The sequence below is a fragment of the Oncorhynchus mykiss genome, chromosome 2 (genome assembly GCF_013265735.2).
Source record: "Oncorhynchus mykiss isolate Arlee chromosome 2, USDA_OmykA_1.1, whole genome shotgun sequence".
Taxonomy (NCBI): Eukaryota; Metazoa; Chordata; class Actinopteri; order Salmoniformes; family Salmonidae; genus Oncorhynchus; species Oncorhynchus mykiss.
In genome coordinates, this window is record NC_048566.1 from 33,479,270 (window position 1) to 33,504,727 (window position 25,458).

Sequence of the window (25,458 nt, forward strand, 5' to 3'; positions counted from 1 at the left end):
CACAAACCTCCTGTGACCACCATCCATACGGTTTCCTTTGTGAGAGTACAGTTGCTACAACAGCCTCATATAAGTCCTATCCTAAGGCTCAGAACGGAAGTTGCTCTGGTCTGATGATATGTCATAGTCAGAGCACTTATCTCAGTGTTGGCTGGGTGAAATATTACCTGGAGGTTGCCCTGTCATTATTGTGCATACCTCAGGCTCTGTGATGTGACAGTGTGTGAGGGGAGACAGAGACAAAGAGAGGGGACAGGACACTGCATGGTGGCCCAGCTGCAGGCCTTATCCTATTTACTGGGACAAAGTGTGCTTTGTGACTGAGGCCCTGTCTGGAGAGAGCAGGACCAAGGGCCGACTGTTACACACTGGCCTGGGCTCTATGAAAATGAGTAGCCATTCTGCTCAACACATGCACGCACGCACGCACACACACACACACACACACAAGATTATATTGAATTCTGTATGACATTGGGACATGTGGGAAGCATTGTAGTCAATATGGGCCAAGTAATTAGTGTCTATTTGACAATAAACTTTGATAGTGGGTTGCACATATTGATATGTACAAAACACTAGGAACACCTGTTCTTCCATGACATAGACTGACATATTGATGTCACTTGTTAAATCCACTTCAACCAGTGTAGATGAAGGGGAGGAGACAGGTTAAATAATTATTTTTAAGCCTTAAGACAACTGAGACATGGATTGTGTATGTGTGCCATTCAAAGGGTGAATGGGCTTAACAAAAGACGTGCCTTTGAAAGGGGTATGGTAGTAACTGCCAGGAGCACCGGTTTGAGTGTGTCAAGAATTGCAATGCTGCTGGGTTTTTCATGCTCAACAGTTTCCCGTGTGCATCAAGAATGGTCCACCACCCAAAGGACATCCAGCCAACTGGAAACAACTGTGGGAAGCATTGGAGTCAACATGGTCCAGCATCCCTATGGAATGCTTTCGACACCTTGTAGAGTCCATGCCCCGATGAACTGAGGCTGTTCTGAGTACAAAAGGGGTGCAACTTAATATGAGGAATGTGCTCCTGGCGTTTTGTACACTCAGTGGTCCATTGAATACACCGTGGCCTCCATTTTGGCCTCCTAGGCTCTCCTTTTCATAGGATTCATGTGCTCCTTGGGATGGCACTACCTGTATGCCCACCTGTATGCACACATACTTATTCTGCTAATTGAGTAATCCCAAGAAGCAAGTTCATGTTGTAAATGTGGTCCTGATTAAAACCTAGTTATAGGGTCAAAATGTTGCCTGTATAATGCTATTGGACTTTGGGAGTGTGCGGAATACTCACTTTGGTTACCACAAATCCCCACCTAGACATAGATGACTAAAACATCTGTGGCCATATTCAGAAAGTGTTTCAGAGTAGGATTGCTGATCTTGCATAAGTGCTGCCTTTTAGATCATAATGAATAACATTGAATGAACAGGGAGGACCTGATCCTAGATCCGACTGTAAATACAGTCCCTGGCTTCCTTTCTGCAGCAGAGAAACTGTGGTAAAGAAAACAAAATGAATTATTCTTAATCCTAACCCACCCCACTATGAAGTCATCTTTAATTCTAAGTGGACTCATCTTGACTCCAACTGTCCTCTCCCTCAGTACTCTCCCAAACTGACTCTTCCCAGCCGCCTCATTGCTAATCAGCTGTAAAAAATGATGTCAGGTGGTCATGTGAGTAAGAAATACTCTCACTGCAGAGTGGAAAATAAACATGTCCACATATTTTGGCTAAGGGTACGCCCCAATTTTGTTAACTTCGTAGGAATCTGAATTGTCTAGCACAAACTATTGGCATCCATGTCCGTGATGGGAAAGATCTGCTAAGTGACCAGGTGTTGATTGGGTAATGGTCCAAACCAATGAGCACATTGCAATGAGCACATAGATGATAGTTCTCAGCTTACTTTTAAAAGAACTGCATGTTCTTTCACAACCAGTAAAACTACTTATGAATAACACAGATTTATAGCCTGGAATCTAACACAATGGTGAAAGTGAGCATATCAGTTTGGATTCCAGGGTGTGTCTAACAGTGTATGGTCCTTTCCGATTTCGTACTCCATCCACAGTTGGTTGGGGAGGACGGGCTCGTGGTAATGGCTGTAGCGGAATCAGTGGAATGGTATCAAACACATGATTTCTATTAGAGGGCGACCGATTAATCGGAATGGCCGATTAATTAGGGCCGATTTAAAGTTTTCATAACTATCGGAAATCGGTATTTTTGGGCGCCGATTTCCGATTATTTTTTTTTTAAAATTTTTTAAATTATATTTTTTTAATACATTTTATTTAACTAGGCAAGTCAGTTAAGAACACATTCTTATTTTCAATGACTGCCTAGGAACTGTGGGTTAACTGCCTTGTTCAGGGGCAGAACGACAGATTTTCACCTTGTCAGCTCAGGGGTTTCAATCTTGCAACCGCACAGTTAACTCGTCCAACGCTCTAACCATTGCACTCCACGAGTAGCCTGCCTGTTACGCGAATGCAGTAGAAGCCAAGGTAAATTGCTAGCTAGCATTAAACTTATCTTAGAAAAAACAATCAATCATAATCACTAGTTATAACTACTAATCCAGTTTAGCAGGCAATATTAACCAGGTGAAATTGTGTCATTTCTCTTGCACGCAGAGTCAGGGTATATGCAACAGTTTCGGCTGCCTGGCTCATTGCGAACTAATTTGCCGGAATTTTACATAATTATGACATAGATTGAAGGTTGTGCAATGTAACAAGAATATTTAGACTTAGGGATGCCACCTGTTAGATAAAATACCAAACGGTTCCATATTTCACTGAAATAATAAACGTTTTGTTTTCGAAATGATAGTTTCCGGATTTGATCATAGTAATGATCAAAGGCTCGTATTTCTGTGTGTTATTATGTTATAATTAAGTCTGATTTGATAGAGCAGTCTGACTGAGCGATGGTAGGCAGCAGCAGGCTCGTAATCATTCATTCAAACAGCACTTTCGTGCGTTTTGCCAGCAGCTCTTCGCAAGCACAGCGCTGTTTATGACTCCAAGCCTATCAGCCTAATGGCTGGTGTAACCAATGTGAAATGGCTAGCTAGTTAGCTGGGTGTGCGCTAATACTGTTTCAAACGTCACTCACTTTTAGATTTGGAGTAGTTATTCCCCTTGCGCTGCAAGGGCCGCGGCTTTTGTGGAGCGATGGGTAACGATGCTTCGAGTGTGGCTGTTGTCTATGTGTTCCTGGTTCGAGCCCAGGTAGGGGCAAGGAGGGGGACGGAAGCTATACTGTTACACTGGCAATACTATAGTGCCTATAAGAACATCCAATAGTCAAAGGTATATGAAATACAAATGGTTTTGAGAGAAATAGTCCTATAAATACTATATTAACTACAACCTAAAACCTCTTACCTTGGAATATTGAAGTCTCATGTTAAAAGGAACCACCAACTTTCATATGTTCTCATGTTCTGAGCAAGAAACTTAAACGTTAGCTTTTTTACATGGCACATATTTTACATGGCACATATTACTTTCTTCTCTAACACTTTGTTTTTGCATTATTTAAACCAATTTGAGGCTAAATTGATTTTATTGATGTTTTATATTAAGTTAAAATAAGTATTAATTCAGTATTGTTGTAATTGTCATTATTACAAATAAAAAAAATGTTTTTTATTAAATTGGCCGATGAATCGTTATCTGCTTTTTTGGTCCTCCAATAATCGGTATCGGCGTTGAAAAATCATAATCGGTCGACCTCTTGTTTCTATGCATTTGATGCCATTCCATTTTCTCCATTCCAGACATTATTATAAGCCGTTAGTTATCCCCTCAGCAGCCTCCACTGTCTCCATCAGTAGTAGAATGGGAATTCTGTTTGTCTATTTCTGGTAAAGTCAAATAACGGGAGGTCTTGGAGGTGTTGCTCATGGGCCTCTGTGATAACAATGTGCTCACTACCACCCACTCTCAACTACACCACCCACTCACAAGGCTGTTCTGCACAGTAGCAAAACATTTCTCTTCAGAATAATTTATTGGCAAGGACTTGATCATTCGTGACTTTCTATCTACAATACTATACAATTGTGCAAAGTAGTAACAAGAAAGTGAGAAGTAGGTTAAACCCTCCGTCAGAGGTGTTTGTTTAAGTGTCAGTGAGTGTCTGTCTGTGTTTGTGTGCAAGAGCATGGTAATACAGCAAACAAGGGGAAAACAAACACTCTAAACAGTGACTGCCAGTGGCGGTGACCATCCACAGTTCCCCTACCAACATGTTTCACAATCTACAAATGTTCACATTTTTCCCTCCTTCCTCCCTCTCTCCTCTTCACCTCCTCTTTACTCCTCCCCACCTCTTTTGAATGTGCAGCTTCTCTCCCACTTTTCCCTCTTTCTTGTTCCACTCTCTCGCCCAACTCCGGAATTCTGAAATTCTTTCCCTCGCTCGTGATCTCGTCACGTGACCTTCCTCAATAGAAGACTTTATGACTCAGGAGCTGAAGATAAGAAGTCTACGTGGGGAGCATGTTGACATGGGCACATGTCAGTTTTATGTAAACAAGAACAAGGCACATCGTTCGCCCCATAGAACATTGCATTGTCATGATTCTGTACAGTTCGTACTGGGATTGGAACATGGAAGACATCACCTCAACACACACAAACAATATGACTGACGGTCAAGTGTACCCTGAACAACGGGATTCACCGGTTTCTGTCCGTACTGTACTGCAGAAGGTGTAAATCCATCAAATAACTCCATGTATAGCTGAACCAACTATCAGACCCTCCCATTGACCTAGATGGAGTACACAATAACACTGCCTGTTGAAGACTTTAAATTCACGCGATGCCTCTATGCCATATGACATTATTGTAGGCTAGTGATAAATGGATTATAATATCATCTGTTAAATCCAGTAAGAGCGAGATTTTCTTTCTTCTTAAATGAATCCTTCCTCTCGTCGCTTCTTTCCTGTAATCACTGATCAAACGTGAATAAATGGTTGAAAGCGTAACAGACCCTTTGCTTTCACCAATCTACAAACTGCTGAATGACTCTCTTACAATTTATTTGACATGATTTAAACAGGGTCACACAGTTCCTTGCTGCAGGTGTGGTGTCAACCAGTAATATCACTTATGATCATCTGTGATTAACTATAAGAACATAGTGTCACATGGAACAAGTTGCAACTTGTCATTGCAATAGCAATAGAGTGGCAACAACAGTAGACCAGACCAACCAGATATGTAGGGAAGAGATCTACATTTGGTCTATGAAATGTTTAACTCATATAGCCTAGGTAGGGCAAGGTAGCTGTCCTACCTGTCTCTCGCCCTACCTTTGTAGAGTAACGCACTAAAGTCCTGTACCAGAGGCAGGGTGAAACTCAATTAATTGCTCTGAAGTTGTCAACAACATGAACATTGCAAAATAAATAATAAATGCTGAGTGCATAGTTTCATGAGAGAAACGAGATCCAACAATTGGACAAAGTTTCTCATAAAGAGCATATCCTGTTCAAATTCAAATGAATAAGACTTTTTTATAGTAATGTACAATGCCTGAAGTCACATTCATATGCCATTAATACTGGAGAAATGGTAAAGGCAGACACACAACAATCACAGACAAACTGTTATGGCACAGGCTAAAAAGGCAATCTCAGAGAGAAACTTTCTGGTGAGAGATTGGGATCTATTTTCCCCAAGAGAATAGCATTTACCGCGGGAGTCGGGCATGTGGAGGGAGAATATGCCCTAAAGAGAGCCGAGATGTGAAACCAGGGAAGAACTGCCTCACAGTCTTAGTGAACTGTAGGCGATCTATCAGCCTATCCTAGTAGCTCTCTACACATCCCCTGCCCAGAAGAACCCTGGAGAGACTGAAGAAATGTTCCTCAGCGCGATCACGTGGACTGTTGCAGCAACAATAACAAGACAAAAGCCATTATCTGTGCTGCCGGCCAGCAATGACAAGACCAAGAATGTTCCCCCGTGCGCGTTTTTAATGCATGTTTGCTTTCCAAGAAAGATGAGTACTGGATCGCCAATCTATTTTCAGGGACTATTTGGTCTTAATTTTCATGTCGGATAGCCTACCATATTGTAAGAAAATTGTTATAGGCCAATTGCCTATATGTTCGGGCGCAATGTCAAATTTGTCACACTTCAGACAATAAAACGCCTACACACTCATGACAGGCTACACTGCCAATTTCATCAATACAAATTGAATGTGAACACAAAAAGGCAAATATGCCGACAAAACAGTGTAATGATATTTTAAATGACAATATATATAGGTTACATAATATAATTTGCATAATAGCTGAAAAGTCTGTTTCCGTGGAAACATTTTCCTTAGATAACATTTTCAGGATTTCCATAGTTACCTACAAGCAAGTGGCGCACACACATAAACGCACGCGCGCAGGTACACCCTCGCATACACCCACACAGCATCAAAAGAAAAACTAAGATATCAAAATCGATCAAATATAGGCTATTCGAAAGAAACATCGCACACAAAATGTAACTTTAAAAGACCTCGAATAACATTGGTAGATATATTATTGGCCTATCTATCTATGTGTGGGAGGGGTCATATAGCGATGTGAGAGGTAGACCAACAACAAAAAAACAAGTGATGGTTTTCAGAAGTAGGCCTATAGAGTAATACAGACAGTGCTTGGAAAGAAAAACGCCACTTACCGGTAATCATATCCAGTAGCCTACACACACACTATAGGTTGTTACATTGTAACAAGCAAACTATGGGACGTGAAGAGAAAGAAACGAAGTCAAACCTTTCAGCTTTATATTGGCGGTGAGCTCATCTGCGCGAATCTTCACTGGTGCAATGTAGTCACTGACCAAAATGAACAATTGTTGCTTGTAATAAACTATAGTTCCATTGTAAATCCGATTATCCTGACCATTGGAGCCTGGTGTAAATCTGTATAAACTGTCTATGTCCTGCATTCCTTCACAGGCGAATAAAAACACTGCAAACCCGTTGCCCCAACGTCGAAATCCCACCCTCCTCACACAGCGACTTTTTGATTGGACGGGGACAAGAAAGAAACCTTGTTATGGAAAATCAGGAGACAAGGCAGAGAGCAATCTTTTAAGGAATCCCATATCATCGCATAATTATTATCATTTACATGCACAAACAGTTATATAATTTTCTTAATAAAAATGCCACATTGAAAAGTTTTTCACATTACATTGTTTAAACAGATCCGAAGACTATTGGATGATTTCAATGATGCTGATTTTCTTCTGTAGCCTATTCAATACCTTAATCATATAGGCGAAGTTTCAATTTTTCAGAAATTCAAGGCAGGCAGGTCACTTTATAATATTCCAACTGAACCAAATCTACATTAAAAACAGGGCCTTTTTTTCATGGACTGAGAGGCACATTGACAAAATGCTTTGTTAGGACTTTTTATCCTCCCTCAGCACCCCTAGGGCCAGACTACCACATTTGGGGTCAAGGGAGCCACGGGGCATTAACCTCTGCCAAAATGTGCATTAACACATGTTGCCATGGTGCAGAGAGACAAAAATGCTGTTTTCTAATGCTATTCTACACATTGTCATTATTGTTTTTTTAAAGCGGATTTCCTGTAATTCTGCCAGGGGCAGAGAAAAAAAAGTGCTGCCATGAGGCTGAGAGAACATTTTGCAGTTTTAAAGCTAATTTCCTAAAATTCTACACATTTTTGCTATCTGCTATCATATGCTCCTACGAAGGTTCTAACGATGAACTTCGCCTAAAGATGCTTTTGGGAAACAGGGCCCTGGACTGTTCACCTCCCCACCACCAGAAAGTGGGCCAGCCCTGTGCTGTGCCAACCATCTTCTGTTGGGGTGGTGCTGACCCCGCTGCCAGGGGATTGGTTACTCACTGCCATGCAGAATGGTGGGCATGAGGCCCAGGCATCCAGGGTAGTGAGGGGCACGAGACCTCACAACAGAAGAGACCAGGATAGATGGCACACAGAGACCTACTCACAGGACCGAGATTGATTGATGAGCCAGACTACACTGAATGGGTTCAGAATGAGAAGTTAGAGTGGAAAGTGGAACAGAACTACCATATTTCAATAGGTAAAGGTGTTTTTAAACTTTCGAACACGCCTATAAAATAAAAAACATTAAATGTGTTCCAACAGCAAGCGGTACCAGAGTGCTAAGTCTAGGTCCAAAAGTCTTCTTAACAGCTTCTACCCCAAAAATAAATTAAACAAATAAAGAAACGTCATCTCACTGTCAACTGCGTTTATTTTCAGAAGATTTAACGTGTAAATATTTGTATGAACATAAGATGTAACACCTGAGACATAAACTGAACAAGTTCCACAGACATGTGACTAACAGAAATGGAATGTGTCCCTGAACAAAGGGGTGGTCAAAATCAAAAGTAACAGTCAGCATCTGGTGTGGCCACCAGCTGCATCAAGCACTGCAGTGCATCCCCTCCTCGTGGACTGCACCAGATTTGCCAGTTCTTGCTGTGAGATGTCACCCCACCAAGATGTCACCCCACTTCCACCAAGGCACATGCAAGTTCCCGGACATTTCTGGGGGGAATGGCCCTAGCCCTCACCCTCCGATCCAACAGGTCCCAGACATGCTCAGTGGGATTGAGATCTGGGCTCTTCGCTGGCCATGGCAGAACACTGACATTCCTGTCTTGCAGGAAATCCCACACAGAACGAGCAGTATGCCTGGTGGCATTGTCATGCTGGAGAGTCATGTCAGGATGAGCCTGCAGGGAGGGTACCACATGAGGTAGGAGGATGTCTTCCCTGTAACGCACAGCGTTGAGATTGCCTGCAATGACAACAAGCTCTGCCCGATGATGCTGTGACACACCGCCCCAGACCATGACAGACCCTCCACCTCCAAATCGATTCTGCTCCAGAGTACAGGTCTCGGTGTAATGCTCATTAATTCGACGATAACGCGAATCCGACCGTCACTCATGGTGAGACAAAACCACAATTCGTCAGTGAAGAGCACTTTTTGCCAGTGCTGTCTGGTTCAACGACGGTGGGTTTGTGCCCATAGGCGACGTTGTTGCCGGTGATGTCTGGTGAGGACCTGCCTTTACAACAGGCCTACAAGCCCTCAGTCCAGTCTCTCTCAGCCTATTGCGGACAGTCTGAGCACTGATGGAGTGATTGTGCATTTCTGGTGTAACTCAGGCAGTTGTCGTTGCCATCCGTACCTGTCCCGCAGGTGTGATGTTTGGATGTACCGATCCAGTGCACGTGTTGTTACACGTGGTCTGCCACTGCGAGGATGATCAGCTGTCCGTCCTGTAGCGCTGTCTTAGGTATCTCACAGTACGGACATTGCAATTTATTGCCCTGGCCACATCTGCAGTCCTCATGCCTCTTTGCAGCATGCCTAAGGCACGTTCACGCAGATAAGCAGGGACCATAAGCATCTTTCTTTTGGTGTTTTTCAGTCAGTAGAAAGGCCTCTTTTGTGTCCTACGTTTTCGTAACTGTGACCTTAATTGCCTACCATCTGTAAGCTGTTAAGTCTTAACAAACGTTGCACAGGTGCATGTTCATTAATTGTTTATGGTTCATTGAACAAGCATGGGGAACAGTAATGCACTGCAGTGCTTGATGCAGCTGGTGGCCACACTGGATGCTGACTGTTACTATCCCTCCTCTCCCCCTTCTCATCTTCTCTATTCCTCCTCTCCACCTCCTCATTTAAACCATTTTACAGTGATCTGTGAAGTTATTTGGATTTTTACAAATTATCTTTGAAAAACAGGGTCCTGAAAAAGGGACATTAATTTTTGCTGAGTTTATAAGTCTTCTGAACAGCTAATCAAAGGGCTACCCAGACTATTTGATTTGAAACACAATATTTTATTTTAAAAATGTTGGCCGGTCATAGTCTCTGGATAAGTTCAACTTATTGAAACAATGGCTATTATTGTCATAAGGGTGCAGCAATGAGTATGTTCAGTTCAAATAGGTTGCTTTCCCAATTCAGAATGTCCCGTGCCGTGTCATGAATTGTGTAAAGCTTTGAAAAGTTGCCACTGTAAATGGTTTCTGCAAGAGAGTGAAAACAAGAAGACATTTTAAAATGAGTTCATTTTATTGTTCAATGCGTGGCCACACAATTACCGAGTTCCTTTGCACTGTGCATGATGGAACATTTAGTGATGATGGTAGATGGGATATATCAGGAGTTCACAGGGGTCAAAACAAACACCTGGCACCGCCATATTGGGACAACCGCAGGCCCCGCTCTCCTTAACATCTAGCAACAGCACAAACCCACCCGAGTCTACCTCTTCCTAAAATGGCACCATGACACAGAAGTCAGGACTATTTCCTTGAGAACGAAAGGATTACCAGACAGGTTTAGGGAAACAATATAAGACAACCCCATCCCTCCCCCTGCATTTCATTCCTGTGTGTATTCAGCACATCTTACAAAAACACAAAATAAAGTATATTTGGGTACAAAAATAAAATCCTAATTAAAACAATAGCAGGGCATAAACCGTCATTATTATTCCTCCTCATACACAGATAACAATACATTAGTCACTGGACACAAAAAGTACACCGCAAAAAAACTGATAGGAAAGAAACAAATCCTGGAGAAGTGTACGTCCATTGACCTGAACCCCTGTTTGTAACCCTCGAGCTCCAAGACTCCGATGTGTCGAGAGGCTCATCGCTTGGCACGCTAGAGATGTGTTCTCTCTTTGGGATTTACTCCACACCCCCCTGCCTTAGCAGACCAGACCCAGCCAGCCATAGGGCTGACATAGTCCCACCTTCACAACACAAATAGAGGGAAAGGAGGAAACTGGAAACACTGCTCTACACATCTAAACCAATGGATTTAACTGAGCGTGAATGTGTATGAGTGGTTCTCTCTCGACACGTAATGTACTCATTTCTATCGTATACAGTATATGCCTGGTTATGATGTGAACCAGGGTCACTTTAAGTGCGTAGCGTCCCCACTTAATTCTCACCCCGACCTTTGGGATCACTTCTTTATGTTTGGGGGTCTTCTGCTGTTTCTTATTGCCCCCTTTGCCCATGTGTCTCGCCTTTTCTTTCCTTCAACTGTTTTACATCCCCCTTCTTTCTTTCCGAGAGTTGATTTTCCTTGGAGACGCAGATACAGACAGAGCAACAGAGTGGGAGAGAGAGAGGGAGTGAGTGTGTGATCAGCTGTCCGCCGTGCCGACCTCGCCCCCGAAGCTCTCAGCCAATCTCCTTCCACTGACGGTAAAACTCCACAATGTTCTTCAGCTCCATGCCTGCTGTTGCCACTGCCTGGACGGCCGACTGTTACCAAGGAGACACAGACAATGGAGGGTAAGACTTAAACTCTTCTAACGCCAATGAACATACAATGTAAGGTAAATATCACGGAAGGATGAATGGGGGAGGTCGAACATGCCAAACTTCTCTCAGAAATAACTCTGGCTCTCTACAAAGATCTACACCATGGCAAAATGGTTTATAACAGGGAAATATTAATAGCAATACTGTACAACGCAAGGGATAAACCAGAAATACACAGTAGTCAGACCAGCCGCCCATACCAACAGTGGTTGCTGGAGAGCCTAAGGAACTGAGTGAGTGATTGATTGTAGTTATGTATTGTTGCTCACTGACCTTCATGGGTACAGAGCGGGTACACAGATCCTCCACTGAGTGACCGGTGAGAATAGTGACCATGCCAGCTGTGTCTTCGTCTCCGTTGCTCTGGGAGACGGTCAGCTGACGACAGCTGTCCACCGTCTTGTATAGATGCCTTGAAATCAGGACACATAAGGAAAACAGTTAACACTGGGAAAGAGTTTTACAGCTTTCATAAAATCTTTTACCACTTTTGAAGCATTTGTATAAGAATGCTATGTATTGAGAGGTGGCCATGTGAAGAGACTGCAGAAAGACAAATGGAGGCTTACCAGGCTTCCATGTCCTGGCGTTTCAGTTTGTCCCTCTCAAAACTCCGCCCTGACTCCTTCTGGCAACGTATGTACCTGAGGTAGAGGGGGGCAGAAGAGGGGTTTACAACATCAAGTGTCTTCACCCATATGGGTTGCAGCCTATTTTTAGTTTACTGGATCACGGATTCAGAGTGGGTTATGGTTAGAAACATTGTTTTGTTAAGATCTGAAGAATTAAGGGCAATATGGGCCCCAACAGCTAGCTCATTTGCAATCGGTTACGTGAGATACATTGATATAAAAGGAACAATGACCTGTGTATCATTGGCTCTAGGGTTTCACACAGGATAAAGGCTAAGCACATTGAAAATTGCTTTATCTTTACATTCAAGGAACTGTCGACTCAACATATCCCATTCAATGATAACAGGCTATGCTTCTGACACAAGAACTGGCTTCGCTTGTGCTGGGTTGGCTGATTGTGGTTGTCAGATCTTAAAATGTGGCCCACTATATTACTATACATCACACTTGAGGGTTGAGACAGACCTGTTGCCTTTACGGAACTCAGACTCCAGGAAGCGGATACCGTCTCTCGCTCCGGCATTCTCCTTCTTCAGGTGGTCAAGGCCATCAATCACTGAAGCACATAACAGTCAACCATCATGTTTAAACTTTGGTATCTATTCATTTCATGCTCTAACTAGAAAGACAACACAGCTTCAGTCATCCCCTCGGGAACTTACAAAACACAGCCAGCAAATAGCCAATGTCAAAACAATATAGCAGGGCTATTCAACTGGCTGCCAGCAGGACAAATCAGGCCCGTTTATCAATTTAGAATGGGCTTCTGATCAATTCTGAAAAGTATATAAACATTTTAAAAATCCTGCAACAATGGGGTGGGGGATGTGTTTAGAGCCAAAATGAGCCCTTGTTCAACATTCCAATGGGGGAAATCTGTTTCCCTGTAGTCCCGCCCATTAAATGCTGTCAATCAATATCACCCAACATACCAGTTACAGCCAATCAGAGCTGCTAACAGGGTCTGTCTGCCCACCTATCGGCTTTTTCACAGCAGATGAGACCACTGCAAATCATGCTCTGGTGTAAACTCAGCAGTGAGTTAAACACCACAGACTCAGCCATGGTTATCATAAACTTTATCCAATCAACATCTAGCCTGCAACATCACTTGTTTTGTGGTCTGCTGAGCATCATGATCTACTTTTACATAATGATGCTCAGTGGCTAAGCACGGGTAATAATGATGTCAAGAGAGCAGCCTGTGTTAGCTTAGGAAGGACATAGTTGCTTTTCTCCGTGATTGACGTCACAAAAAAGCCAACACATATCTAGTGAAAATGCTTGATGAACAGTCCATATCAGATGTTCATTTTTCAGTGACATCTTCAGTCAATAGAAAGGATTTAATTTGGGAGTACAGGGAAGGAATAAAAACAGTTGATATGATTGAAAACCGTGCCAATAAAAAAAAGACATGTTATTTTCTCCTCTGATTTGATTTCCCTACACTGCGCAACTATATTCAGTTATCATCAGTACAGATCACTCCCGTGATGTCAGAGTTAAGATAAACTCCTCAAATCTGTAAAGTCAGCTTTCAGTTTAAGTCCCCACAGAGGTGGTGCAGTTTGTTACAGGGAGTCGTTCTCTACTGATGCGAGGGGAGAGAGACTTCTCTGCACAAGTTAGTCAACTGAGATATGCCATGCCTAAAAGGTTCACTATGTGTAAACAAAAACAAAAGATGAAGCCATGTCTAAAACTGACAGGAAGGTAGAAATTAATGTGATGCAGGTCAACTGTGTTACAAGTACAAATGTGATCCATTATTTAAACAATTTCATGCACTGAATTAGGCTTCTCTTAAAGCACTTAAAATGTACATTTAATAAATGTATAAGATGTCTGGCCCCCCTGTAAATAACCTGATTCAAATCTGGACCCTGTATACTTCAACAACCCTGCAATATAGAAATCATATTTATCACAATTTTATCTCCATGCAATTCTGGTGAGAAACCTTTAAATTATGACTGCATTCAAACAGACTCATCCAGTCTAACACTGGGTTTATTCACCCAGACAGGGCATGGCTCTGTGCTCACCTGTGCGGGGAATGATGATGATGAAGCAGCCACTGCCAGCCAGATGTCTGAGGAGGTTGAGGTGCTGGCACAGGGCGGCAGAGTCGGGTACCAGGTACGGAGACATGGATGACTGGGTCTTGGGCTGTTGCAGACTGCCCTCTAGCTGAGACACCTCCAACTGTAGGGTAAGACACGTGACAAATTGCTTATCTTGATGAGATGTTGAGTGGATAATACAGTGTCCTCTGTAATTATTGGGACAGTGAAGCATTTCATCTTCTTTTGGCTCTATACCCTACAGATTTGGATTTTAAATAAAATCTATAAACTTTTTACCACACAAGTGAATTTGTCCCAAACTTTTGCTCTCCTAAAATGGGGGGAGGGGACTACTTGCAAAAAGTGCTGTAATTTCTAAACGGTTCCCCCGATATGGATGAAAATACCCTCAAATTAAAGCTGACAGTCTGCACTTTAACCACATAGTCATTGTTTGATTTCAAATCCAAACTCTTGCATAGAGCCAAAAGAGAAAAAAAATGCTTCACCATCCCAAGAATTACAGAGGGCAGTGTATTTGTACATTCAACATTAAGCAATATACTTCAATGGAATCATCCTAACCATCATCAGCTGAAATCTAATGAAATTCACATCAAGGTTTTGGGTGCAAAAGTAAATTAAGACATATACACTTATTATACCAAACATTAAGAAAACCTTCCTAATATTGGAGTTGCACCCCCCCCTTTGCCCTCAGAACAGCCTCAATTTGTCAGGGTGTGGACTCTACAAGGTGTCAATTGCGTTCCATAGGGATGCTGGCCCATGTTGACTCCAATGCTTCTCACAGTTGTGTCAAGTTGGGTGGTGGTCCATTGTTGATACACACAGGAAACTGTTGAGCTTGAAAAACCCAGCAGCGGTGCAGTTTTTGACACAAACCGGTGCACCTGCCACATACCATACCCCGTTCAAAGGCACTTACATCTTTTGTCTTGCCCATTCACCCTCTGAATGGCACACATACACAATCCATGTCTCAATTGTCATAAGAGTTAAAAATTATTATTTTCTAACCTGTCTCCTCCCCTTCATCTACAGTGATTGAAGTGGACTAACAAGTGACATCAATAAGGGATCATAGCTTTCACCTGGATTCAACTGGTCAGTCTACAGTATGTAATGGAAATGGAATGTTACTAATGTTTTGTACACTCAGTATAGTGTCAGATAGCTATATTGATAGTGTTTGGTTTATGATAGAATGGAATGTTCCAGAAGAAAGACCTGTAGTCGGAGCTGAGCCATGTCTCTCATCAAGCGATTTCGTCGAGCCTCCTCCTCTGCCTAGACACACAAACGCACACACAGTGTTGAAATAGATAATAGTTTGCAGTCATTTGAGCTTCACAAGTGAAACAAATACTGAAACTAGAGTGACTGCTGCTGTTTTGGTCTCATTGGTTCATTCAACTGCCGCTCACCATGCGGATCTGGGCCTTGGCCTGCTGCACCAGGTTTTCCTGCTCCGATTGGGTGATGCTGGTGAAGATGCCCGCCTCCGGGTTGAAGTGCAGCACATTGCATTGGAGATTAGTGAGGAAGTGGCCAAAGCTGCGGATGCAGCACACGCGCACCACACACTGAGATGGGGAGAGAAAGGGAGAGATCAAGTGAGATAGTAAAGTAGAGAGAGGGCAGCAAAACAGTGAGGGTGTCTAAGGGAAGCTAGGTGTGTGTACCTCCTGTACGGGGCTGAGGGAAGGTCTGGGGCGGGTGTAGTCGAGGCGGCGGTGGGCCAGGTTGAGGGCGGGTAGGTGTCGCAGGGCCAGGTCCTCAGGCAGCAGCAGGGACTGGACCAGGCCAGGCTGCTCACACACACTCAGCAGCTCCGTCACCTCAGTGTTCAAACCCAGCTCTAAAATACAGAGAGAGAGATTAAGAAGTGACTTCTTGTCAATTTCATCCCTGAAAAGATGGGTTAAAATAACCAAAGGTGAGGAAAAGAGAACAGATGGAATGAGAAATATAATGTGAGAGAGGGGGAGAGAAGAATTTGGCCAACTCAAGCCTCCACCTCGGGCTCCCGAGTGGCACAGCATTCTAAGGCACTGCATCTCAGTTGTAGAGGCGTCACTACAGATCATAGTTTGACTCCAGGCTGTATCACAACAGGCCGTGGATTGGGAGTCCCATAGGGCGGCGCACAATTGGCCCAGCGTCACCCGGTTTAGGCAGTCATTGTAAATAGGAATTTGTTCGTAACTGACTTGCCTAGTTAAATAAAGGTAAAAAAAAAAAAAACACACAGATTAACAACCCATAAAAAGAACGGGTGCATTTAGTAACTCACCTGCTTCCAGCATCTTGTTCCCGTCAGGCAGCAGGTTGAGTAGCACAGACAGTCTGTTCCATAGGCTCTGAGAACTCTACAGACAGAGTAACGGCGTTACATTGAGCGGAAGACAGACAGTGAAACAAACACCAACAATGATGAAGACTACAAACCCTTCACCCGAGTCAGCTGATACAAAGATTAACTTGTATTTTACCAATTTAATGCAAATTGGATTTTTCAATGCATACTGTTTGTAAGATCTTCTAGGTTACTGAAAAATCCACCCCCTTTACCTGTGCACACATGACGATAATGTCAGTGTTGGTTCTCAGCCAATCCACAAACACCTTGACCACCTGGATGAGCCCCTGATTGGTCAGAATCTCCAGTCTCTCTGACAGGGTCTTCTCGCTGTGTACTGATTGGTTGCTGTGCACGCTACACTCTGAATCGGAATCCACCTCTACAGGGAATGGACAAATAAAGAAATGAACATGTGTTTATTCTACACCCTAGTTTTCTTAGGGGTAACCTCAGATATACTGTTATAAAATGGCATATTTTAGCAATGTGCTGTTATCCAATGTAGTCTTTGGGAAAGACTAAAAACAGACTAGAAGTACATCATTATATTGAAGTTAATCTTTAAAAAAAAAATAGTATCCTGCACTATACAAAAATCACATAATAATCAACACAGCCGTCATTGTGTGTGGGCAGGTTACTAACCATTGTCGTTGGTTCCGTTGGCAGTGCCCGGGCCAGCGTCGCAGGGTGAGTCCCCCGGGGGAGGCGGCGTCTCCTGGGAGGGGGTGGTGGAGGAGGCATCCGGGTCGGTGGGGGTGGGGTTGGTGGAGGAGCTGTGGGGCCTCAGCAGCACGTTGCTGAAGGTGGGCGCTAGGCGGAAGCAGCGCTTGGCCTGGAACAGCTGGGATGACATGGCCTGGAGGTTACTGCTGATACTGGGGTCGCTGTGCAGGAGGGGGCCATTGGTGGTTGGAGGGGTGTCCCCGTCGCCGTCCTCCCTGGAATTGGCTTGCTCTTCATCGTCTTCTCCAGGCTGCAGCTCCCCCCGAGTAGTGGTGTCCAAGTTCTCCGGGGTTTCTGAGTCCTCTATATCCTCCAGGTCGGAGCGTGACTCCTGGCTGTTCATGTCCGAGTCAGTCTCCACATCGAAGGCCGTGCCGCCCTCCTCGTCTTCCTCCGAGCCGCTCTCCCAGGTCCCCTCTGTCGGGTGCTCCCTCCCTCTCTTGCTCTCCTTCTCCAGCATGGCGGGGGTGAGTGGGGGTCCCGACGAGGCACCCCCAGAGTCGTCGCAGCCCCTCTGCTCTTCTTCCTCTTCATCACTCTCAAAGCCCTCGCTCAGGTCGCTCTCGTCTTCTTTGCAGGTGGCGCGGCGGCGGCGCAGCATGGAGAGGCGGGCGTACTTCTTTTGCTTCTGTTTCTCCTCCTCCGCCTTCCGCTCACCGACGCCTGCTTTCTGGGCCAAAGTGCTCCGGTGGCCCCCCTCGTCCTCCTCATGGTCCAGGGAGCCGTTCTGCAGGGGCCTCTCCTCCGATGTCAACGAGTCAGACGGGTCTCTCAACTCAGAGTCGTCTAGGAGCAAACAAATATCATCATTGTTCCATTTGTTTTTCAGAGGATTAACAGAACATGAATAGTGTATAGGCAGCATGAGGTTAGCTGGGAGTGGTGTTCTCACCTGTGTTGTCAGTCTGCAGTGGGGGCACCTGGCTCTCCCCCTCCTCCAGCTCAGCCTGCAGACGGATGTTGACATGGTTCACCAGGTGGGAGAAGAGGGCCAGCGTGAAGGCTATTGACGCACTGTACTGCTTGGACCCTACACAAACAAGTCGACATATCAACTTTGCAATACAACGAATCAACATATCCCCTTATTTCTCCCTTGCAGTATGTCACTATCCTCACATGCCTACCGACTCAGCTCTACTTAAAACACCCTATACACATAACGTTTGAAAAGCGATTTGTAAAAACAAATATGTGACATCTATATTCTTACTGACCTCCCCGCTTCAGGCTGTGCACCACCATGAGGCAGGTGACCACCATCTTGAAGATGAGGGCGTCGGGGAGCAGGGCGCAGGGCGAGTCGTGCTCCTCAAGCTCCTCCTCGCTGGGGGAAGTGGCCTCGTGGCCATGTGGCGGCGAGGGCAGGTAGAACAGCACCAGGTTAAAATCCTCCAGCACCGACTGACACAGAGAGGTCAGCTCTGTCTCTAGCAGACTACTCACAGGGAGGAGAGAAATGGTAAGACATTACAAACACGGACCCAACAGACAATAGAAAGCAGGTTGAGACTAACCAAACAGGGTTAAAAAATTCAAGAAATTGTTATTATCATCAGATAGCACATATATGGACAAAATGTCAAGGTTCCTATTGCGATAAATGACTTGGGCCTAAATGGTTAAAAGTGAGTCCTAACCTGTTCTTGGGCTGCAGTAGACTCTGTAGGTACATGAAGCTCACCAGAAGTTGCTTGATGTCCTTGGATCTGGAAAGTAAACAGTTGTAGAAAGAGTAACAAAGAGGACCATCTCAATACCTGTTTCAATGCTCACCTAGGGATTTCTCATTTCAGGGCTGTGGTGTGAGGAAACCAGACTGACCTTTGCCGTGAGGGAGACAGCTTCTTCATCTCCTGTTTCTTCACCTGGTGGTACATCTTAGCAGCTTTATCAAACAGACGCTTCAAATTCCCATAGGCCCCCTCGAAGGGAGTCTCCGACTGTATACTGTTCAAACACGGGACCACAGAGGAGACAACCATGATCAATACTTGGTGGTAGGGATGTGACGATACCAGTATCGCAATTGTTCGTCCATGGCAATGAAAACACGAAGCAGACCCAACTCTTTGGTCCTTTAAAAACCAGCTGTATGTAAAATAGTGTGTGCTATAGCTTGGAAAACAAATAATTGTGGCTGGATGACAACAATGTTTCTTTCCAAAATCAGGGCTGTTTTCCGAAAGCTCAATCCGCTTTGTGTTTTGTAAACCCACCACTACTAACGGTTATTGCAATACTGGTATCGTCCCGGTACCACTCGGTGGCAAGTGTTTTTTTTAAATGTTCTGGATCAGAAATTGGGCTTCTTCTCCTAACAGGCTGGTTTCAGAACCTCTACCATTTCAAACATGCTATTTAGTGCCTACTGATGTGATCCAAATATGAATTGCTGCCATGAAGATATTTCTCCCCAGCAGTGTGACTACATTGCCCCACTAAGGTAGAGAACAATAGCACAGCATAGTCTACAGGCCAGTCATAGATTGTGGATGTGCTGCAGTAAATCTAGACGTGTTGAAGTCTCCTCTCACCAGCGTAGGTAGTAATAGGTGGCCTCCACGTTGTAGAATTTACTCCCCGCCAGTGTACCTAACTGATTGAAAGGCATTCCTGAAAACAAAACATCAAACACTTGTCAACATCATGGCACAATAAAGACATTGCTTTCCTTTAGCAGCAGCCATTTAATATTGACTTTCAGTTCGACTGATGAAGCCCTCTGAAGCCCTCTCAAAAAGACAGAACGTTTCAAATGTGGATCAGTGATTTATTGAGACTGAATGCACTCTCCTGGCCAGCTAACAGTTACTGAATTTCCTGTTCCTGGCTCAAATGGCCCGCTAACTGTTCAGCTAGATCACTATGAGTTGTGTAAAGCTTTGACCAGTCATATAATAAAGCTCAATCAATAAGTGCTGTGTGAGTTCATCACTATGTGGGCAATATAACAAGAGTGATTCATTTGTAGATGGTGGTGTGGTGTGAGTAAACCGGTTAGTGTGAAAAATGGCGGTAATGTGCTGTGAAAGAGAGGGCCGGTAACACCTTGTTGTCAACTCACCTACGTGCGGAGTGACTGACAGGGCCTGGTGGTAGAACCGCTCTGACAGCTGCTCAGCCTCCACCCCAGCCAACTCGTTCTGGTAACGGGCTGTGGAAAACATTCAAACAACCTCCTGTAAACCTCGCCTATACATTCAAATAAACGTGACCTTGGATTTGGGGAATGATATTCCATGGTCATACAAATAAGGTTGTCTCAAATCTCTTTGGTGAGAAAGATAAAGTTTGTATTACCGAGATCTCCCAGGTACACCAGGCAGCGATGGCAGGCCATTTGGGCCCACTCCATCTCCTTAGGGGTGGCTGATACCGGCTTCTTCCGACCTACAAAAACAAATACAATAATTTATACACGGTGTCAATTACAGATACCTCTGACCTGAGTGTGTCTCTCACCGATGAGGGGGTCGGTGACATGGGTCCAGTCGATGCAGTCCTGCATTTCCAGCTGGTAGTGGGACTGGATGTAGAGCAGCAGGTGCTGATAGAAGCCCACGCCGGCTATCAGGTGAGTCCTGTAGGCACACTCCAGGGCACTGCGACTGTGGATGTGCTGCAAAAGACAGAGAGATAAAAGGGGGCCAGGTAATAAGAAGAGATTAGAAATAAAAGGGTTGTGTGTAGGGCATGAGGAAAGATAACGTGTGCATGTCTGAAAGCTCAGGAGTCACTGTACTGGCCACACAGTCAACATTTCTCCAATAACTTAGGGTGTTTTGCATTTTGCGGTTTGCATAATGCAGTGTTAACACTCCAAAACAGCCCCCGAAGCAAACTGAGGACATCTCCAGAGTTGGTCTGAGTTCGGTTCCATTATTTAGGGCAATGCTCCCCAGGTTCGCTTGCAATTACACACACTACTGCAACACTGTTTTCCCTGCCATAACCCCTCACATTGGTGCCACAAGAGAAAAGATTATGTGCAGGTTCGAGGGAAAAAAACAGCGTGCCGTTTTTGGATATTGATTAGCGATTGTCAAGGATGCACAGACATTCCAAAATGTGTAGTGTTTTTAGTTCAGATTATTTGTTTGCAACATGTGATCTATAAGAGAGTTTCATACACTGTTTATTTGATTGTGGGGTTGGAAGTGTGAGAAAACATATTTGGTGAGAAGCAACATAACGTCCAAATTTATTCTAGCTCTTTATGGGGCGGCAGCCTACATTGGGTGTACAATTTTCAATTACAGCATTATTTAATCTGCAGTTATTCTTCCACTATTTATTCTGTTACCAATAATAATTACAAGTTAATAGTATCTTACTTTGTCTCATCTTTTAACTAAATGCAATATATTAGATTACGAAATGTAAGAAGGTATATCTGTCCAATAACATATTTTGATTAAATGTATTATTTGTGATATATATATATATATATTTTTTTTTTTAAACAACTAGGCAAGTCAGTTAAGAACTCATTCTTATTTACAATGACGGCCTACCAAAAGGCCTCCTGCAGTGACGGGGGCTGGCATAAAAAAATATAGGACAACACACACATCACGACAAGAGAGACACCACAACACTACATAAAGAAAGACCTAAGACAACAACATAGCATGGCAGCAACACATGACAACACAGTATGGTAGCAACACAACGTGACAACATGGTAGCAGCACAAAACATGGCACAAGACAACAGCACAAAGGAAAGAAGGTACAGACAACAATACATCACACAAAGCAGCCACAACTGTCAGTAAGTGTCCATGATTGAGTCTTTGAATGAAGAGATGGAGATAAAACTGTCAAGTTTGAGTGTTATTTGCAGCTCGTTCCAGTCGCTAACTACAGCGAACTGAAAAGAGGAGCGACCCAGGGATGCGTGCGCTTTGGGGACCTTCAACAGAATGTGACTGGCAGAACGTGTGTTGTATGTGGAGGATGAGGGATGCAGTAGGTATCTCAGATATGGGGGATTGAGGGATTTATAAATAAGCATCAACCAGTGGGTCTTGCGACAGGTATACAGAGATGACTAGTTTACAGAGGAGTATAGAGTGCAGTGATTTGTCCTATAAGGTGCATTGGTGGAAAATCTGATGGCCGAATGGAAGTGGCTTGTCCCAGAGCGCATTGAGTGAATGTTAGAAAAAGATCTTGGGTCATTTCTAAATATAGCAATGTGAATGCAAAGAGGACTTGGACCACAAAAGAGTAGAGTCCCCATTCAAAAGCAAGGAAAGTGTGAATACAAAGAGAACAGTACTTTAGCTTCATTTTTACCACAAAGTTCACTTTAAAGAGGACGGAGATCAGTTATTTTAAAGAGGACTATATGGGAAAACACCCTTAAACGCTGTACCTTCTTGTGGGTCTTGATGACCTGGATGACCTCGTAGTAGACCTTCCTCCACAGAAGCTCCTCAGCCTTGCGACCATAGTCCACAGGGTGGAGAAACATCAGCTTCACACACAGCTCCCTCAACCTGGGCACAGAAGACAGATGAGGTTGGGGTTAGGTGCGTTGCCTTTTGCCTTAGTGTTTAGGGCAAAGGTTGGAGTAGAGTAAAATGCTTACTTGTTGCGAAGGCTGATGTTTTCAGGCTTGAAGACCTCCCTGTACGATGACTTGCTGCCAATGATGACATCCAGCTTGTGTACCGACTCAACCACTGCCCTGAGCACGCAAGAGACAGTTATTATGGCAGGTAAATTACTTGGTAATTGTCATTGGAGGAATGAGGAAACTCACTGAGCTAACGTTAGCTAGCTAGCTATAACTGGAATATATAAACTGTCATACATGTTTCACACTGAGATAATGGTTGACATTATAGCTTCCTAACTAGGTATGTAAAGTTAAAGGGGCTTATGAAAAATTGTGTTTCGCCCTAAATAGGCATGTTAAAAGTAGCCAGTCGACATTATTCATGTGGTGATGTTCTGCTAGACGCTTCTAGTTAGCTGCTAAATAACTAACTAGCTAGGTAGCAAGCAAGCAAGGTAGGCCTATCAGCTAACTAGTACTGTGACAATACTGACAGCTGAAGCTATCACAACGTAGTTAAACAACTAATATTATTTAGAAAGCAAGTTGACACAGGAATGAGTTAGCTAGCTAATAGCACAGTAGCTTGTTACTGTGCTGTTAGTGCTCAGTTGTCTAGAAGCTAACGTTAGTTAGCTAATTAGCTATCCGCTTCATAAGTTCCCACTGTGCTACATCTGGTTATTTAAAACCCATACTATCGAAAATGTCCGACTACTTCGTAAAAATGTCATTGCCCTTCGACGAAGGCTTCGTGACAAGTACAGTTAACTAGCTAACGTTAGCTTATGCAAGTCACAGACAGACAGGTGACTGGCTAGTTAGCTAACTAGCTAGTTGAATAGATGACTAGCTAGTTAGCAAACTATCTAAGGTTAGCTATCCATTTATTTTACTACTGTTAGCTAGCTAATGTAATTTTTCCCAGCAAAAGGCCTTTACCTCACCTGTATAGCCGCTTGATGAGGAGGACTTTTGCCTCTGGCTCGCTATCCTGCCCAGGTCCACTCATGTTAGCATCTGGTGCCAAGAGTCACACGCTCCAGTCCAACAGAGTCTGCGTTCCCACCCACCCTCTTCAACCCCACTCTTGTCAGGGTTGCTCCGGGCTTGCCTCACCGGCAGTGACAACTGTGTTGACTAGCTAACGTTAGCAGCTCTATCCTCTCCCGCTAACCACTACGTCGCTTTCGTATCTTATGTCGCTTGCCAAACTGTCCATCCGTTCGGAAACCGTTTAGGAGAGGGAATGCCCCAGTGTTTGTGTTAATTCCCGGTCAGTTATCACACCCCGATTGTTTCCTTGTGTTTTTCCCCGTTCGAAACATCGCTACGAGTAAGAGGACAGCCATTAAACAGCGACCGCCAGAACAGCGCGAGACTTCGCGTGAAATGTTAGACCTGCTTCCGCGCGGGACCGGCACTAGTTGCTAATTCTACAATTTCCCTTAATTAAAATAAGACTTTACCTTAACCTTTACCACACTGATAGCCTTATGTCTAACCTTGAATTAAGACCAATAGCAAAACATTTTTTTATTTTTATTTGTGGCTGTAGAACCTAGTGGAAACCTAGCTACATTGCCAGACAGCCAGAGTCATTATGATTAATTTGTTTGTTTGCGATCCCTGGCAATGTAAAACGTTTGTATATATTTTTGGGTTATTAGGGTTGCATGGCACAATAACCGGGTAACCAATGATTATTGATGAAGACTGTCATGAAAATGAAATAAGAGTGATAACCACCGAAAAAAAACACCTGACTGAAGACGGAACTGCTGGGCATTTGTGCAGTTGAGTTCGTTTCTGGACTCTAAAACTTGATGAAACTTTTGTTGCACCTTGCTAAAACAAGCAAGGTGTTGTAGCAAACAAGTCTTTGTTTGCCTAGGCAATTTACATGAGTCATTTAGCAGACACTCTTATCCAGAGCGACTTAAAGTTAGTACATTCATCGTACCCCTTTCCTGCAGTCAAATGACCTAGTGGCCTCAAGGGTAGAATGTTATTCATATTGTTTTCATAATTAATAATAAAAAAAATGAAAATCTGGTGTTTCTATGCCAAACAGTTTTGTTATATTTCAGTCTTCTGTGATGAATATAAAGTGTAATATTGGGATGCAAACTCAAAATTGAATACATGTCAACTATTTATCTGACAGGATACAGATGCCTTTTTTTTAAGCCCATGAACATGTGTGTGAGGTGTATACTTTTGTTTTGTTTAAAGTAGATTTGTTTAAAACTAACAAGAAACACTGTGTGACCCAGATTTAGCCCACTGCTGTATTAAGATAGCTAGGTTGGACAACCATATATCACAGTCATAATAAGTACATTTTTCCTCAATAAAGTAGCTATCAGAAAAGTCTGAGTTAGTAAGAGGGAAAATAGTTAAGTGTTAGTTCACAAAAGGAACTAAAATATAAATGCAACATGCAAAGTGTTGGTCCCATGTTTCATGAGCTGATATAAAATATGCGCAAAAAAAGGTTATTTCTCTCAAAAGTTGTGCACAAATTTGTTTACATCCCTGTTAGTGAGCATTTCTCCTTTGTTAAAATAATCCATCCACCTGACAGGAGTGGCATAGCAAGAAGCTGGTTAAACTGCATAATCACTACACAGGTGCACCTTG

General features: G+C 43.6%; 1 protein-coding gene across 1 annotated transcript; it reads right to left on the reverse strand.

Moving 5' to 3' along the window:
• Nucleotides 1-10,138: 10,138 nt before the first annotated feature.
• smg5 (SMG5 nonsense mediated mRNA decay factor) lies at nucleotides 10,139-24,541 on the reverse strand. The gene is made up of 22 exons (XM_021559653.2): nucleotides 23,763-24,541; nucleotides 22,846-22,944; nucleotides 22,630-22,753; nucleotides 20,713-20,869; nucleotides 20,551-20,640; nucleotides 20,315-20,404; nucleotides 19,785-19,863; nucleotides 19,072-19,197; nucleotides 18,888-18,956; nucleotides 18,465-18,685; nucleotides 18,140-18,277; nucleotides 17,167-18,033; nucleotides 16,731-16,900; nucleotides 16,453-16,528; nucleotides 15,842-16,017; nucleotides 15,584-15,742; nucleotides 15,387-15,446; nucleotides 14,115-14,274; nucleotides 12,532-12,622; nucleotides 12,001-12,075; nucleotides 11,705-11,843; nucleotides 10,139-11,371 (listed from the first exon to the last, which is right to left on the reverse strand). The coding sequence occupies exons 1-22, from the start codon at nucleotides 23,825-23,827 to the stop codon at nucleotides 11,288-11,290; spliced, it is 3,315 nt and encodes a 1,104-aa protein (XP_021415328.2). The 5' UTR covers nucleotides 23,828-24,541; the 3' UTR covers nucleotides 10,139-11,287.
• Nucleotides 24,542-25,458: the final 917 nt, after the last annotated feature.

Excerpts from the sequence above, each read along its gene's own strand:
- smg5 (XM_021559653.2), bottom strand. The coding sequence starts at position 23,827 with ATGAGTGGACCTGGGCAGGATAGCGAGCCAGAGGCAAAAGTCCTCCTC. Across the intron at positions 18,686-18,887 it reads CTACTGCAGCCCAAGAACAG|TCTGCTAGAGACAGAGCTGA; the intron begins GTTAGGACTCAC and ends CCCTGTGAGTAG. Across the intron at positions 12,623-14,114 it reads CATCATCATTCCCCGCACAG|TGATTGATGGCCTTGACCAC; the intron begins GTGAGCACAGAG and ends TATGTGCTTCAG.